Source organism: Hippoglossus hippoglossus, chromosome 15, assembly GCF_009819705.1.
Source record: "Hippoglossus hippoglossus isolate fHipHip1 chromosome 15, fHipHip1.pri, whole genome shotgun sequence".
NCBI classification, from domain to species: domain Eukaryota; kingdom Metazoa; phylum Chordata; class Actinopteri; order Pleuronectiformes; family Pleuronectidae; genus Hippoglossus; species Hippoglossus hippoglossus.
Genome location: NC_047165.1, coordinates 15,601,721 through 15,616,857, shown reverse-complemented (window position 1 = coordinate 15,616,857; position 15,137 = coordinate 15,601,721). Strand labels below are relative to the sequence as shown.

General features: G+C 44.6%; 3 protein-coding genes across 7 annotated transcripts in view; 2 read left to right on the top strand and 1 right to left on the bottom strand.

The window, feature by feature from the left end:
* Positions 1 to 231: 231 nt before the first annotated feature.
* On the bottom strand, positions 232 to 3,287 carry LOC117776081 (coiled-coil domain-containing protein 177). Of its 3 annotated transcripts, none has more exons than XM_034609802.1 (2): positions 3,176 to 3,287; positions 232 to 2,128 (listed from the first exon to the last, which is right to left on the bottom strand). In XM_034609802.1, the coding sequence occupies exon 2, from the start codon at positions 1,986 to 1,988 to the stop codon at positions 300 to 302; it is 1,689 nt and encodes a 562-aa protein (XP_034465693.1). In that variant the 5' UTR covers positions 1,989 to 2,128; positions 3,176 to 3,287; the 3' UTR covers positions 232 to 299. The 3 variants fall into 3 exon arrangements, with proteins under 3 accessions (XP_034465693.1, XP_034465691.1, XP_034465692.1); XM_034609800.1 differs by having other exon boundaries at positions 232 to 2,595; positions 3,176 to 3,262; XM_034609801.1 differs by lacking the exon at positions 3,176 to 3,287 and adding an exon at positions 2,494 to 2,841.
* On the top strand, positions 3,056 to 7,866 carry nsmce4a (NSE4 homolog A, SMC5-SMC6 complex component). Of its 3 annotated transcripts, none has more exons than XM_034609803.1 (11): positions 3,056 to 3,114; positions 3,890 to 4,145; positions 4,230 to 4,310; positions 4,858 to 4,988; positions 5,801 to 5,949; positions 6,685 to 6,784; positions 6,904 to 6,994; positions 7,080 to 7,174; positions 7,267 to 7,312; positions 7,408 to 7,493; positions 7,595 to 7,866. In XM_034609803.1, the coding sequence occupies exons 2-11, from the start codon at positions 3,935 to 3,937 to the stop codon at positions 7,658 to 7,660; spliced, it is 1,056 nt and encodes a 351-aa protein (XP_034465694.1). In that variant the 5' UTR covers positions 3,056 to 3,114; positions 3,890 to 3,934; the 3' UTR covers positions 7,661 to 7,866. The 3 variants fall into 3 exon arrangements, with proteins under 3 accessions (XP_034465694.1, XP_034465696.1, XP_034465695.1); XM_034609805.1 differs by lacking the exon at positions 3,056 to 3,114 and adding an exon at positions 3,282 to 3,393; XM_034609804.1 differs by lacking the exon at positions 3,056 to 3,114 and having other exon boundaries at positions 3,625 to 4,145.
* A 1,152-nt stretch (positions 7,867 to 9,018) lies between these two features.
* Positions 9,019 to 15,137, top strand: part of tacc2 (transforming, acidic coiled-coil containing protein 2) — a 53,149-nt gene continuing 47,030 nt past the window's right edge. Inside the window, exon 1 of the mRNA XM_034607827.1 lies at positions 9,019 to 9,375. Within this exon, the coding sequence (XP_034463718.1) occupies positions 9,265 to 9,375 (111 nt within the window). The 5' untranslated portion in view covers positions 9,019 to 9,264. The remainder of the gene's footprint in view (positions 9,376 to 15,137) is intronic.

The window sequence follows — 15,137 nt, the reverse complement described above, 5'->3', positions numbered from 1 at the left end:
TAACTTTAACACATTTAAAACAATATATGGCACCACCCTTTATGTTGGATATCCAATCGCACTGTCACTTTGTGTGTCGTAACACAATTAAAATCCTGCACATCCCTCATTGAGCTACTTTGAGCCCATTGAGAACAACTCGGACATGATAATGATCCATGGTGTGTTCAAGGGCCCTCTGTGCAGCTCGGGGCCCCAACATGTATTTAAAGCTGCAGCTGCAGTCCGGTAACAACACATTCATCGACATGTATGACATGTCCTTGCTACATTTTCAGATTGTTGAGGCAGACTTTCTTTCATAGTTTCAAGTGGCTCATGGAGGCCGTCAGCTCAGCCTGCAGAGCCATCTGGGCAAAGGTCCGTCTGTGTGTCAGCTGCCTCGCCCTGTCCATCAAGTGAAAGGAGGCCCGAGCCAGCGTCTTGGCCTCCTCCTGTATTTGGTCCCGTTGTCTCCGCAGCCTCTCTCTCCTCCACTCCTTCATGCGGATGTAGCTCTCCCTGAGCCTCCTCATTGCCTCCTCCTCTCTCTGCAGCCTCTCCCAGAGCCTCCGGTGGCAGAGCTGCTTGTGTTTGTTGCGCTGCTGCGTCCGCTGTGCTCTGTCCCTGTGCTGGGCGGAGGTGTACCGGGCGGCCCGCTCCATGCGGCGCTGGTTCAGTTGGACCAGGATCTGCTTGTGCGTGAGCTGCTGGACGCTCTGCAGCTTGGACCTCAGCTGCGCCCTCTGAACCTGCTCCTCCTCCCGGGCTGCTCGCCCATGCAGCTCCGTCAGCCGGGCCTCCACGGCCTGGGCACGTTTCTCACAGGAGTGCTGCAGCTTCTTCTCCAGGGTGCTCCTCATCTGGGCCTCCTCTTCCCCCACACGCTGTTCTATCTCCTGTTTCAGAAGGATGTGTCGAAGAAGCTCCTTGTGGTTTTCCTCCTGCAGCCTCTTCCTTTCTTTCTTCTCCTGCAGCTCTCTGCTCCTTCTGGCCTTCTGCTCCTTCTCCACTGCCACCTGTCTCTCCTTCTCCTGCACCCTCTTCTCCACCTCTTGCTTCTCCCTCAGCAGCTTCTCCTGGTAGTGTTTGCGTCCCTTCGCCTCTTTCTGTGCAGCCTCCATCTTTTCTCTACGTTGGGCCTCCACCTCCTCCTTCAGCCTCCTCCAGCGGTCCTCCTGCAGAAGTGCCTCCAGCTTGAGTTGTACCACTTTCTCTTTCTCTTGACGCTCCCTCAGCCTCCTGCGGGCCTCCAGATCCTCATGCCAGCATTGCACACTCTGCCTCAGTTTCCTCCTCCTCTTCTTCTCCACCTGAGCCCGCTGAGCCTCCATCTGCCTCTGGGCCTCCTCTCGCTCCTGCTTCTCCTGCTGACAGTGCTCCAGGCGAGCCTGCTCCTCCTCGTGCTTCACCAGCATGAGAGCAGCTATCTTGCGGTCTCTCTCTGACACCGTGACACACATCTCCCTCCTGATGTCCTCTGTGAGCCTCTCCAGTTTCCTCTCGGTAGCTGGGGAGTGTCTGAGGTCTCCCAGCCTGTAGCTGCAGACTGTGCTCCTGTCTGGCTCTCTGGGACCAGCAGCAGAGCCGGAGGACCTGCTGGCTGGTTTCCCTTTAAGGCACAGGTCTGCATACGGGATGGAGTGTCTCTGTGTTGACTGATCCTTCACTTTGGCGACGGGCACCTCCTCCAGGCCCGGCCACCTGTCCCCTGCTCTCCCCTGGATAATCCTCTCCCGCTCCTCTCGGCACATTTGCAAAAGCTTCGTTCTCTCCCTTTCGTAGGATTCGTGCATAACTCGCACCGCCTCCAGGGGAACATCCCTCTGTTCAGCGATCCGCTCGTTCAGGGATTTGATCAGAAGTTCCACGGGTTTGATGCCGAGACGCGAACAGGACTGCAGAGAGCGGGGGCTGGTCAAGACATAGCGGCTCCTCTCCGCCTCCGCCAGGTCGAAGTTGTCCAGGTCCAAACGAAGCACCGGGAAGGTGGTCCTCTGCTCCCCCATGACTCGGATAAAACCAGTCCAACCCGCTGGATGTAAAGTTCAGCTCCTTAAGTCTCCTCCGCTCCCTTGTTCCAGCTCATTCTCTCGCCCTCTCGACGCAGGGAGGTCATGGAGGGATTAGAGCTGCGTGTCCTGCTGGGCTGTAAGAAACCACAGACAGGGGAAAGTCCAGACTAGAAATGTTGTCTGTAAATATCTAAAGTTTGTCTACACAAACCTTGATGAAACGTGTAATTACAGATTGCACAGAATAATGTAGAGAACTATGACCTCATGGGAAATAAACAGGAAGCATAAAAACAATAGCAAAGATCCAAAAAGACTCAACAAGGGAAATGTTTTCCTTAACGAATCTTTTAATCATTAAAAATCATCCTTTATGCATTTTTTGCGCCAAAATGATTTCAAATCAATGTAAGGCCAATATGAGAAGACTGACATCTTTACGTCATATTCTTAAACTTGCTTTAATTATAAAAAAGAAAACAAAAGAATGTCAACAAACCCCGTCAGTGATCAGTTTAAACTCGTTGTAGACTGGTAACAGCTGGAGGTGACGCTTCAGGTTACCATGACGACGAAACAACGACTTCACAGTGAAGAGCGGCTGTAGAAAGAATCACACGGTTAGAGGGTTAGAGCGCCATCTACCGGTACGACTGTCCACCATCGCTGAAGTTAGTTCCACCTTCGTTAGACGATGTGACGCCTTGAGAAAATCGATCCGAAGTTTTATGAATAAACGTGAAAACAATGCACGTGATGATTTTAGATACACAAAAGAGTGTATAACAACTTTTCACTCACAGGCCACCTTTGTGTAATCTGTGTTTCACTTGTTGGAGGTATTATTTGTATTATTTATTTGTTTTTCTAATTGGTCTGTGAACTAGGACATTTGTAGTCATTTTCTTTAGTCATTGTGAATTACTCTCTGATTTTATTGCTCTCATACCTTTTTACAATAAAATAATTTGTTAAACAAGCTTATTATTATTATTATTATTATTATTATTATTATAGTTGAGTTTCCACTTCTTGTTTCCTCTCTGTAAAGACAGTACCAACACAAACCTAGCTTCATGTTCCGCATGGATATTTGTGGCGCCCTGTCAGTCCAGAGCAGGTTGGTGGAAGTTTTCGAAATCATCTCTTCTAGACTCAGTAGAACAACAACAGAAACTCACTGGGACTTTTCTAAACGTGTCCTCTCTGGGACGAGAGCATCGGTGGTCTTAACTCTCGGCTAACTTACTAATATAACTGATTTTGAAAGACAACAAGGGCTAACGTTAGCACGATCCAAAGATAAGTGCAACAGAAACGAAATGGGAAACTGTTCAGCACTTCCGTTTTGTCCGGTCGTGGCGGCTCCAGTAGATATTTGCTTCTGGATCTGGTTCTGGTTTCATATGTATTGTTTTTTAGCTGCTTCTGAATGTTTGTTAGCCGCAAACGAGTCAATCCTATGTCCACGGTTGGTTCATATATAATGTAATGTTAGTCAAACAGCTAACACCAGCTAACTCTCAAAGCAGCAGCATCGTCCACAGTCTCTGACAGTAGCTGTGGTTAACTCTCATTAATAACTTCAGCAGAGGAACACTAACGAGTCTGATGCCTTCACCACTTTTAGCTTCTTCACTTTTGTTACGACTCCAGAGACATTAAGCACTTGTCCATCTTGTAAAGGAGCTAAAGCGGTGGATTTATATCTTGACTTTTATTACGTCTTTGGCTGAATTTGGAGAAGCCTCCTGTTTGTTGTGATCCGTCTCCAAACATCGTTCAGCAGCTTGAACACATCCGGTCGCCCCCATTGTTGTTTCCACATTCTTTGTCTGTTTGGTTTCGTCGCTGCAACATTCTGAGCTGTAGCCGTTTTGTTGTTCTGCGGGCAGCGTGTTTCCCTCTCACCGCCACACTCGGCTCCTCACTGACCGAACATGAAGAGATCCAGGGGCGGCTCTGAGGACGACCCTCCCCGGGAGAACGGCTCCTCCGGCCGCCACAGGAAAGCGGAGCGACCGCAGAGCAACGGGGACGACAGCGACTCTGGCTACGGTCCGTCCGACCTGCGGGACAACGGCGACAATGACCCGGCCGCCCGGAGGGAGATACGGAGCAGGTACAGAGACCTGATCTACATCGTGCAACGTGAGTACAGACGGGACAGGCAGGGGGGGGCTCATGTTGTTTATTTGTTGACACATCTCTGATGAACGTGTTTTTGTTTTTCAGAGAGTAGAGAGGACATGCTGAACCCCTCCAACAACAAGCTCACTGAAGTTTTAGAGGAGGCCAACAAGCTGTTTGAAGATGGTATGTCAAGACACGTCAAAGTTTATTAATATAGATCGTTTATAACAACCACAGGTGACTTGAGTGCTTAAAATAGGAACATAAAAGAATATACATTATATACTTTTTTTAGAACATAGGATAAGATGGTCAATATTCCCTTTGAGTCTGAGGGTCTTCTACACAAGTTTGATAAGTTGCCAACCACCAGCAGATGTACGGGACATGTCTTTAGTTGTCACCAGACACCCCCCTGCTAAGGCAGGCCCACCACAGGCTGATCAGACCTTGGTGTGTGTCCCCAACATCTTGGGGCCCGGTTTGGGTCTTTCCTCCTGATCCAGAGCCAATGTCTGATTGTGTTTCCCCTGGGTGCTCTGGTGTCCCACCCACAGTCCAAAGACATTTGAGTTTGATTAATTGACGACTCTAAATGACCCGTTTCACCTGCTCTTTAATGTGTAATGTAATTTTGCAGAGTAACAATTCTTTTATGAATCACAACTGCAACACTATGCAGCGCTGCAGCTCTTACACTTTGAATTCTCTGTGTAATGATCTTTTGCAGTTCGACAGGCGAGGGAAGCGGCTCTGGATTCCCAGCTCCTTGTCATGGCCACAGACCTGGGGAAGGAGAAAGCCAGTCAGATGTTTTCTGAAGGCACCGCTTTCGACCCCACCGCCTTTGCTGAGCATCTTGTGAGTACATTTATTGTGTATTCTCAATATGTCTACATCTACAACTGAGGGAAGTGTCCTTTAACTGACATAACCACGCAGTCAAAGAGTCATGCCTGCTGAGGCCTGTATTATAATGTTACTTCACCCTGTGTGAGGTGGAAAGACAAGAAGGTCAAAACAGAGCTGAAAGAAGAGTCTAAACTATAACACATCAGCCATCAAAGCTTTATAAGTAGTAATGAGTATAACATCCAAACTTACATCGTAGAATCACAGTCTAATTAATGTGATTTGTTTGTTTCTGTTCGTATGTTTAACAATTATTGTATCTTCATGGTACATAGTGGAGATATTTTCTATTGCATATGTGAACAACAGCAAATTATGTAGCAGTAATACCTGCTATGTTAATATATAACATCAATATAACATATACTTTAAGACAAAGATGTTACAGTAGCTAGAAACACCAAAACCAAAGATATGGCATTAACACGGTATCATTATGGATGACCTCGTTGTTCGAACCGGGGCCACTTGCTCCTAGAACTCAAAGATCCCACTTAACTGTCAATTTAATTTTCTGAATGATAAAATGATCCCAACATCTTGCATTATGGCTTTTTATCATAGTTACAGTGTTTCTTTAGATTTCATTGTCGTTGGTTTATTTAACCAGATTGGTGGAAACAAATAAAGCAGCGACATGATAAATATATAATATAATACAATGTAAAAAAACAACCGGAATCCGCTGTTGTTTTTAATGCAAGCACCATGGGATCACACATTGCAGTAGTCATGTGGAGATGTGTCTGCTTCTCCAACAGTTGTCCTTCATGGGTCTGAACCGACTAGAAGACGGAGAGGACGAGCAGAACGGGGGCACAGTTGAGGGTTACCTTCCCCAGGATGCCTGGCACAGAGTGGCCAGGAGAGCAGAGTGCTGTGTCCGGACCGCACCCTCCTTCCACTACATGTGAGAGCCTCTAAATGTTATGCACAACCACTGTCAAGGTTTCAGCACGGTTTTAAAAACTCTGAAACTCAATAAGCTTAATTATAGTACTTGAAAAGTCTTAAATATGTTTAATACGTTTTACATAGTAGGTCTCAAATGCATTTAGATAGACCTTAATTATGTTACTTTACACTTATCGCTACTTCGGTTGAGAAAGATAATTTTTAAAAGACATAATGAAACTAGAAAAAATACCAATGTGGAAATGATAATTGAGTCTCCTAACACCTCGCTCAAAATTGCTCTAAACTCGGTTTGGCTGTGGGAAAGAATATGGATACGTAAACAATAACGTATTGTTCAAAATGGAGAAGGCCACTTGGTGTCCTCCATATGATTGTCTAGTTCTTATAGTAGAACAATTTTAGAAAAAAGTAAGTGGTCTGATGACCTCATTGATTAATTTTCATAAAACATAGTAAAGAAAGTGAAACATATTTAATGGGCTCTTCCCAGGCCCCATCCCTCCACCAACTTTGTTGCAAATTGGTTTAGTAGAAATGAAACCTAACCTTTTTGTCGCATGTCCAAATCCCAGAGCACAGCAAGTCTTAATTTGAAAACACTTCACTTGTAACAAGTTTGTTATGACTCTATTATTATATTTTTCTTATTGCATCCCCCTGGTTTCTTACCATTTCCCTCAGTATTTTCTTTTATTAAACCTTTTTAAAAAATCTTCTTTTTCATCAGGATGGGCTCGTTCCATGCAGAGCCACCTCCTCCAAAGCAAAAGATAGTGCGACAAACTAAAGCAACTACGAAGGACACCCAAAGGATCATGCCCACTCAGGTAACTGAACTTACACCTCATGGCTCCAGGTACCTGTTCTCATGTGACTGTGACTTTGCAAACAGATCCAGGTTTGAGTATTATCTAAACTAAGAAACACCTACTACTCTCTACCTCAGCTGAAGAAAATGGAAGAGTCCCATCAAGAAGCGACGGAGAAAGAGGTTGAAAGGATCCTAGGATACCTGAAGAGTTATTACAAAGACGATCGTGAGTTCAAAGTCGACCTTACGGACATTAACGGTGCATCTTTGTGTTGTTATTATTTTCTTACGTGTCTCTGTTTCTTTTTTAGCAACGTCGCCGATTTCATTCTATGAGTTTGTCATTGACCCCAACTCGTTTTCTCGGACAGTAGAGAACATTTTCCACACGTCTTTCCTGATCCGGGTAAGATGCCTGTGCTGAGGTGTATTTAAGTTGAGCTTCTCTGCCCTCTAGTGGCTGTTAGCAGACATTACAACATTGTCTGTGTGTTTCAGGACGGTTTGGCACAGATGCATCTGGATGACAAAATGCCTTGTATAGGTGAGAGAATGTGACATTTAGTTGAAATATTCTGCCTGGGGAACAGGAAAGAAAATGTCTCCTGCTGCATTGTTGTGTGTTTTTTTGTGTTTCAGCACCTGTAGAGGAGGGCGAGGCAGAAGCTGCAGGATCAATCAGCCGTAAACAGTGCATCATCTCGATAAGTCCAAAGCTGTGGAAGGTTAGACTTAATTTAGCAACAATAAAATATCTATTATACACATTTAAAAAAAAAAATTCTGGTCATAATTTTCTTATTATAACTGGTTGTTGTTTCCCCAGGAGCTCATAGAAGTCTTCGACATCACACGCACGATGATTCATCCTCCTAACACACAGAGCGAGTGAGGGACCGCACCACTTTTTCTTACCTGAAACTGAAATTGTTTTTTAGGTGTGTTGCTTTTTTTTTAGATTTCTGCATAATACAGATAAATTCTTTGAAATCTTCTAAGAAATGTAGATCACTTTTTGAGTTCATAATAACTCAAATGAACATTTTATTTTAATGTTTGTTTTACTGTTTTTAGAAGTTGAAATAATAAAAGACAAAGAAGAGAAAGCTGGTACTGTTTTCATTTATTTTGAGCACGTTTGAATAGCAGGTGTTGAACATTACTCTGATACACTGGTCCGGTCCTAACACGGTATTTTCTGTATTGTTAGAAAATGAGCTAATGCTGTAATTTGAATAGTTGGTATTTAAATTTTATGGACAGATCCCTGCAGCAGAAGGTAAAGAACAAACAGCATCTGTGTGTTTAAAGGTCACGACTCACTTCCAGGCAAAATGTTAGTCTACTACTACTTTCTACTCAGTCCCCTTATGCAACCGCATTTACATTCACAAAATCCAGTTCACTCCCCTAAACATGACAGATTTTTTTCATCAAGATTTTCTTCTCGAAAATGTCAATAAATAAGACAGATTCCTGGACTCCAACTAACAAACAGACTGGGGTAGAAACATAAACTCTTTGGAGAAGGTAAATATGTATCTTACACAATATCGTAGTTTTTTAAAATGTACTAGAGTATTTTTTCTTATGATTTACACGATGATTTGCTTCCTCATATTCTCTATAATTATTTGAATAAAGCAGGAAGGGGAAATCGCTCCTGGTTGACCTTTAATAACTCACAGACGTATGTAACTGGTGTCAGGGTCTAGTGATGAGTCAATGGTGTCACAAGCTTAAAAGATCGGAAACCAAGCGTAACAACGAGGCACAACTTTAAACATAAGGGCAATATGGGGATAAATAATAATATATGACAATATTTTTGTTGTTGTTTCTTGAACTTGGGTGTTATGTCTTTACCCAAGTTACTGTACAAACTGCAATATGGTGCTCAGAGTGAAGCCTCTTTTTGTGCGAGATGCGGTTAAAATTTGCCAAATTTACCCAAATGACAAACAGAGGGAATTTGAAGAAAGGGTCATTTTCATTTCATATTTTTTCACTGAACTAATTTCCCTCCTGCTCTACTTCAGCTGAGTGATCCCCTCCACGTTCAGATTTAGTTGGATGAACACAGTGGTGTCTTGGTGCGCTCTCCTCGTGACGATGTCGCTCCATCCTCATCATCTCCTGGCTCTTTTAAAGGCGCAGGCACCGCTTCCCATCTCTCCCTCTCTCCCTCTCTGAGCTTTTTCCTCCCTGCAAAGCTCTGCTCACCCATGTATGCAGTGGTCTGAGCCTGAGCTGCATATGAGCAGCTCCCTTTTTCACACACACACTTTGCTCAGGTTGGATTCCTTATGTAATGGAGATTTTTTTATATAGCAATGGCTTGAGAATATATGTGACAGCTGCACCACGGGCAACGCAGTGCAGAGCATTTCTTAGTCACTGAGGCACACACTCCTACAGACACAGAGGCGTGCACACACACACACTCTGTCAGTAGAGACCTGGCTGCATTGGCAATGCTGAGTCTGACCGATAACAATGCAGTTCTGCAGAAAGGTGCTGTGCCAGCCATGTAGTGCCAGGGTCACTTCACCACAGGAGGACATGGAATACAGGATGGGGAGCTGCATCGGAATCTCACACAGCCAGGTAAACAGAGGAGAGGAGGGAGTGTGTGCTCAACTGAGGCTGACTGCAGCGTCGCATCACTGTGTGTGTGTGTGTGTGTGTGTGTGTGTGTGTGTGTGAGAGAGAGAGCAGGCAGAATAGATTTCAACTGGTCTGGAGCTGAAGCTTCTTCTCCCAGGGAAAAGGCTGAGAGAGAGAGTCGGTGCTCTCCAGTGGTGGAGGAGGGGCGACGTCAGCTGGGAAAAGGAGCTGTGGAGAGCAGGGGGGTGAGGAAGGGAGGAGTGTCAGGGGGATGCTGATCGAAGTGGAGGAAGGTGGAAGGCAGGTTGACAAATCCTGAAGAGAACAGATGATGTTTTGAGAGAAGCGGTTGAGAAAGACGAAACGTTCAAGGCAAAAGGGATGTTTATGCTGCGAGTGCTTTGATCTGTCAGAGACAGAGCTGATCAAATCAGTGTTATTTATAGGGATGATAAGCCTGTTCTCTCCTCACACTGAGCTCAGGGTGGCCTGTGATGATGGCAGATAATACCTGATCCAACATAGATTTGTAAATGTTGCTCCTGTTTGCATGGTAGCTTTGTAAATCTGTGCCGCAGCAGGTTTGTGGATGCAGGAGTGTGTTTCAACGGCTGTCCATACATGTCAGTCACCACAAAACCTCAGAGACACACTGTGTTCCCCAAGCTGAAGGTGAGATGATGCATGAATGTAAAAGCTGTGGAGCAAAAGTACAAGTGAGATGAATATCAGAAAGGCATCTGCAGCCTTTCAAATGATCAGTCATGGGACGAGGAGGCCCCACACCTTGACCTGCTGTCTGAAGCGTGCCTGTTTGTTTACAGCGTTGCCCTAGTTCCCCCTGCAGCTGACTGACAGGCCTCCTGAGCCTGTCAGAGCAGGTGACACCCCTCCAACGCTCCCCTTCCACCCACAGTCCACCACCACCGTTACTCCCAGACATGGCCTCCCCTGCTCTGGTTCGGTCTCCTCCCCTCTGCCCTGTCCTGTGTCCACCCTTCGTCCTCTCCTCCCACCCAACGTGTAATTCATAAATATAGCAACAGGCTCCTCGGACCAGGGGGGGCCAGAAACAAACATTGGCCTTGGGTCCGACAGTAAACACAGTGAAGCGGGTTTGTCAAGAGGCAGACGCTGTGTCGGGGAAACATATCTTGTTTGCTGTGGTGAGTAGTTCACTGTGTGTTAAAGCGTTGATTTTGGATGATTGGTTTGGTTTATAACTGATGAAAGAGTCAAAATATGAAAATGGAGGATGAAGGGGTGAAGGGGGAGATTGGTTAATGCATGCATTGGAATTTGCATGACTTTTCTGTATAGTGTGATTATTTCAATACACTTACTATAGTTGCCATCGGCCAGGTTGAAGAAAATGGTTTAATCTACAACTTCATCTCCTGCATAGTGTGTTCACCTGTTTTCCTTGTTCCCCCACCTTACTGAACTGTGTTATCTTCTATTATCTGAGACATACTGCATTCTATGTTGGTTTTAACACATTAGAAAAACAGTATTTGGTTTAGTTTGGAGGCTGTGCTGCTGCTGCTGGGTCTTTGTGCCAGCGGGGGTCAGGTACGGGGCAGGAAACAGGGTAACCTCACACTCTGGGTGTCTCAGCAGAGACATGCGGTGCTCATCCAAAACCCCAAGAGCTTAAAGGATCATGTTGAGTGATGATGAGGTGACAAGGGACCTGGCAACAGTCTGATCATATGATTTCCCCCCATTACCTGTTGGTGCTGCCAGAAAAAGCCCCAAAACACTGCTGCCAGTTCAAGTGCACTCACACACTGACACACACACATGTACGCAGAGTGCAGGCTGAAATTACACCCCATTCACACAAATAGCCGGCAGGCAGGCACTGCATGGAGAGGGGTGACCACGCTGCAGTATATAAAGAGGAAACAGACTTGTTCTCATGGCATTATCGCTGACTGGCATCACAATATATAATAATTTACAAGTCAGAAAATGGATAAATTGTATATTCATTTGTTTATTTGACAGTGACAATGCACAGAGTAGCAGAGATAGCTATAAATTCATTTTCATCTGTAGTCCCTGGGCAAGAAGCAGAGAATAACATCTCTGCCAAAAGAGAAACATAACACTGTAGCATAAACCCCCCCCAAAAACACTAACACACACACAACCCCACTAACACATTGGTTCACAGCCTCATTTGTTTGGGGATGAAGTGTGAGGGAAAAATTGTGCACACGACTGGAATAACGTCAAACAGCAGTGGACAGCGTAGATTTCTATTTATACAGTCTTACATATCCAGGTCAGTGCTTTCTGACTAAACACAGTCCCTACAGTCATATGAGGAAAAGCATGAACGGCCTCTGTGTGGTGCTGCGTGTTTACTGCTAAGCAACAACAAAGATATGTGCATGTGAGAGGAGGAAAGAGGCCCTCAGAAGCAGGGTAACGACAGTGGCCCTACTCAAATTCAAGGTAGAAGGCTGCTGTGCTTTTCTTTGAATTGGTGAAATGTCTATATTTATTTCAAAATGTTGTTTTATGTGTTAATATAGAGATGATTCATTTGATCAGAGAAGCTCCTGGATATTTTGAATTGTCTCGATCCTGATGTTCAATAAGACGAGTGCCCACTGGTTGGAGCCAGGAGATCTGTCATTTACCCAGCTAGGATTAGTTCACGGGATTACACATCCTCAGTCACTGTGTCAGTATGCTGCAGTCACTCAGTCACATCCCACGCACAAAGTGACACACCACATGTGTAGGTGTTGTTCCAGACCTGAGGGGACTTGCTTTTTATAATTTGTCCTTAGAGTAATACGTGAAATCCACTTCTGTAATTACATGATAGTTATTAACTTCACCAAGGAGGTTATGGTTTTGTCTGCGTTTGTTTGTTTGCAGGATTACGCAAAAACTACTTGACCCAAATTTTGGTTCAGATTCAGATTGGGGGCGGATCCAGGAATGTTTTTTTTCACTTTCTACAACATTGTGCTTTTTTAAAAAGCATTTTCCTCAGGGACTAAGTGTGTGAAATAAGGTGCAGATCCAAATACGAATCTGGATCTAGTGAATTTAAATATTTGTGAACAGTTGGGCCATGGCAGGGTATGAGCTCCACTTAGTGCCATTCTACCTCAAGAAGTTAGGATGCTGTTTTTCCTGCCTTGAAGCTCACATCATTGGAGGTAAAGCCTGCACTTTGGTCCTGGGGGGGTGGTTTTGCATCCCAGGCCCCCTAATCTCTAAAAGAACACATGCACTTACACATTCTCTCTCCCTGCTACTTCAACCTCATACCAAAGAGCTTTAATCCCACGGATTGTGGGACCACAGCACCCCCGTTCCCTCTGTCCCAGTCTCTTTTTGTTGAACCTGGATGTGGCTGAATGCTGATGGTTCTTCTGTGCCAGTGTCTTTCAGCCAGCTGATGTGAGCTGGTTTGGGCAGTTGTGGCCCTGCAGCTGGCTGAGTCATGGGGAACGAGACCAGCACAACCGAGGCGTTGGTAAGAACGAGTTTCTGGCAGTGGACGGCTGGTTTGCTACTTGCTGCACTGTGCATACCTTGAACTCTTCCGTGCACGGACGACTAACAAAACTAACTCGCATGATTACAAACTGTCGGCTTCACGTAGCACGTCTACAGAGCTGCAGACTTTGTGTACATTCCTGTGCTTAATTTGAGGCTTGTGTAATAAGCATTCAGATAACATGCTTTGTTCTATTATGTGGTTAACCTGTGTAGAGCAGACTTTAACATTAGCTGTTTATGCCACGACTCACAATATGTGCCAGGATCTATGTTCGCTCTCACACTCTGATACTACTGAGCTTGCTTTCTTGCTTCTTCAGTTTATTAAAATCCATTCCTCCTGTGACGGGTGGAAGGCCTTGTCTTGGTATCCAGATATATTGTTGCAGTTAACTTGTTCTTTTTGAATCTTGTTATTTTCTGTAACAACAATTAGAAAAATGACACCGAAAATGTGCCCATGTGATATGAGGTCTCCAGCAGTGGAATTCAGGATTATTCTAATAGGATTAACATAAACATTTGTCTCATGAGTTATAGACTCTAGAAATCATGCATACTGGAGCTGACTGGATGTGATTGTAGACTGGGTCTTAAACTAAAACCTCAAAAACAAGGGGGATTTGTTTTCCTTGCATTAGTACATACCGCTACAGCTTTATAACTTACTATAGATTGTCCTCTTAAAGATCTCTTTCATTCCCCATTACAGCCAGAAGAGGGCGCTCCAGAGAATGTTGTTCTGTTTCCACCACAGGAAACTCAAAATGACAGCTTTCAGGTACAACCGTGTGTGTGTGTGTGTGTGTGTGTGTGTGTGTGTGTGTGTGTGTGTGTGTGTGTGTGTGTGTGTGTGTGTGTGTGTGTGTGTGTGTGAGAAAGAGGGAGAAATGTTTGCTGCATCTTTAAAAAGTAAGTGTATTCTAGTAATTATTAAATAAGTGCTAATTAAGAATAACACCAATTTAAGAGAGAAACCTAACTCTCCAAGTCATTTCATTTCTCAAAAAAGATTGATGCAAACAATTGCATCGATTATTTTGTTGTTGAGCCAAAACATTTGTTTTTAGAATACAGTCAAAACGAGTAGATTTCAAACCATGTTGTATCATTATCCCTTCAAAGGGCATATCTCTGACTGTACTGGCTGTGATGAGTCAGTCTGAATTGGTTTATTTGTATCCCCTTGGACGTCAACCATTGCAGAATGCATCTTTGATGTTTGTTATTCACTCTAAATGCAACACTGATAAAAATAAAGCCCCTCTCAAAACAAATTTACGTGCGTTACAATAAAACAGATGTCACAAGTAGATAAAATTCTAAATATCTTTAACTATACCAGTAGTAACGAATATGCCATACCATTAAAATGAGTCTTAAGGGAATATATAAACGAATAGTGACTTTGCCTGTCAGACATCTCCACTTCCACAGCTGAGAGGCTTGAACAACAAAAGTCTGGTCACCATAGTGACGAGTTGTGATTTAAGAACAGTTAGTAAAGGGCCCTGCTGGAGGATCTCAGGCAGTGATCAGGCTCGTAGGGGTTATAGCAGATAGAAGCAGGAGCCTGACCGTTCTAAACAAACTGTAAAAAGCTTCAATTCAATTGAATAACACACCAGTGAAGTGCACCAAGGGTCTGTGTAATGTGATCACTTCTCTTAGTACTTTTTATTGTCTGGTTTTATCACCTGGGTGTGCATTTTCCTGGTGTTTGAGGATACAAATGAGAAAAGTGGCAAAACAAGAAAATGCTTTTATCCTAAACAGTTTAACATCCTGATGTATTTTTACATCATGTTTGTGTTTCTTGAGAGTCGCCTAAGTATAAAATTGGCTTAAATGTCCACGTGTACTGATGAACACGGTGATGATGTCAGACCTGAGCAACACAGAGAGGTCAGAGCAGGACGAGAAAGGTGTTTGTTGGGATGCAGCAGGATGTTGTGCGTCTCTGTGCGGGTGCATGTAACCAAAGCTTGTTGGAAGTGTAACCTGATCCTCTCCCAGAGGGTCACTGCAGGTCCGACCCTTGGCCTAATTCCCAGCATTCACCTGCAGAGGCACTGTCAGGCAGCCAGTGCAACCGACCAGGCATGAGGCACAGCAGCAGGGGAAGGAGGGAGGGAGGAGGAGGAGGCTGAAGGAGAGGTGGATAGAGGAAGAGAGAAAAAGAGGGAAGGGAGATACAGGAGGAGGAGGAGGGGATAGAGAGAGAGAGAGCTGCG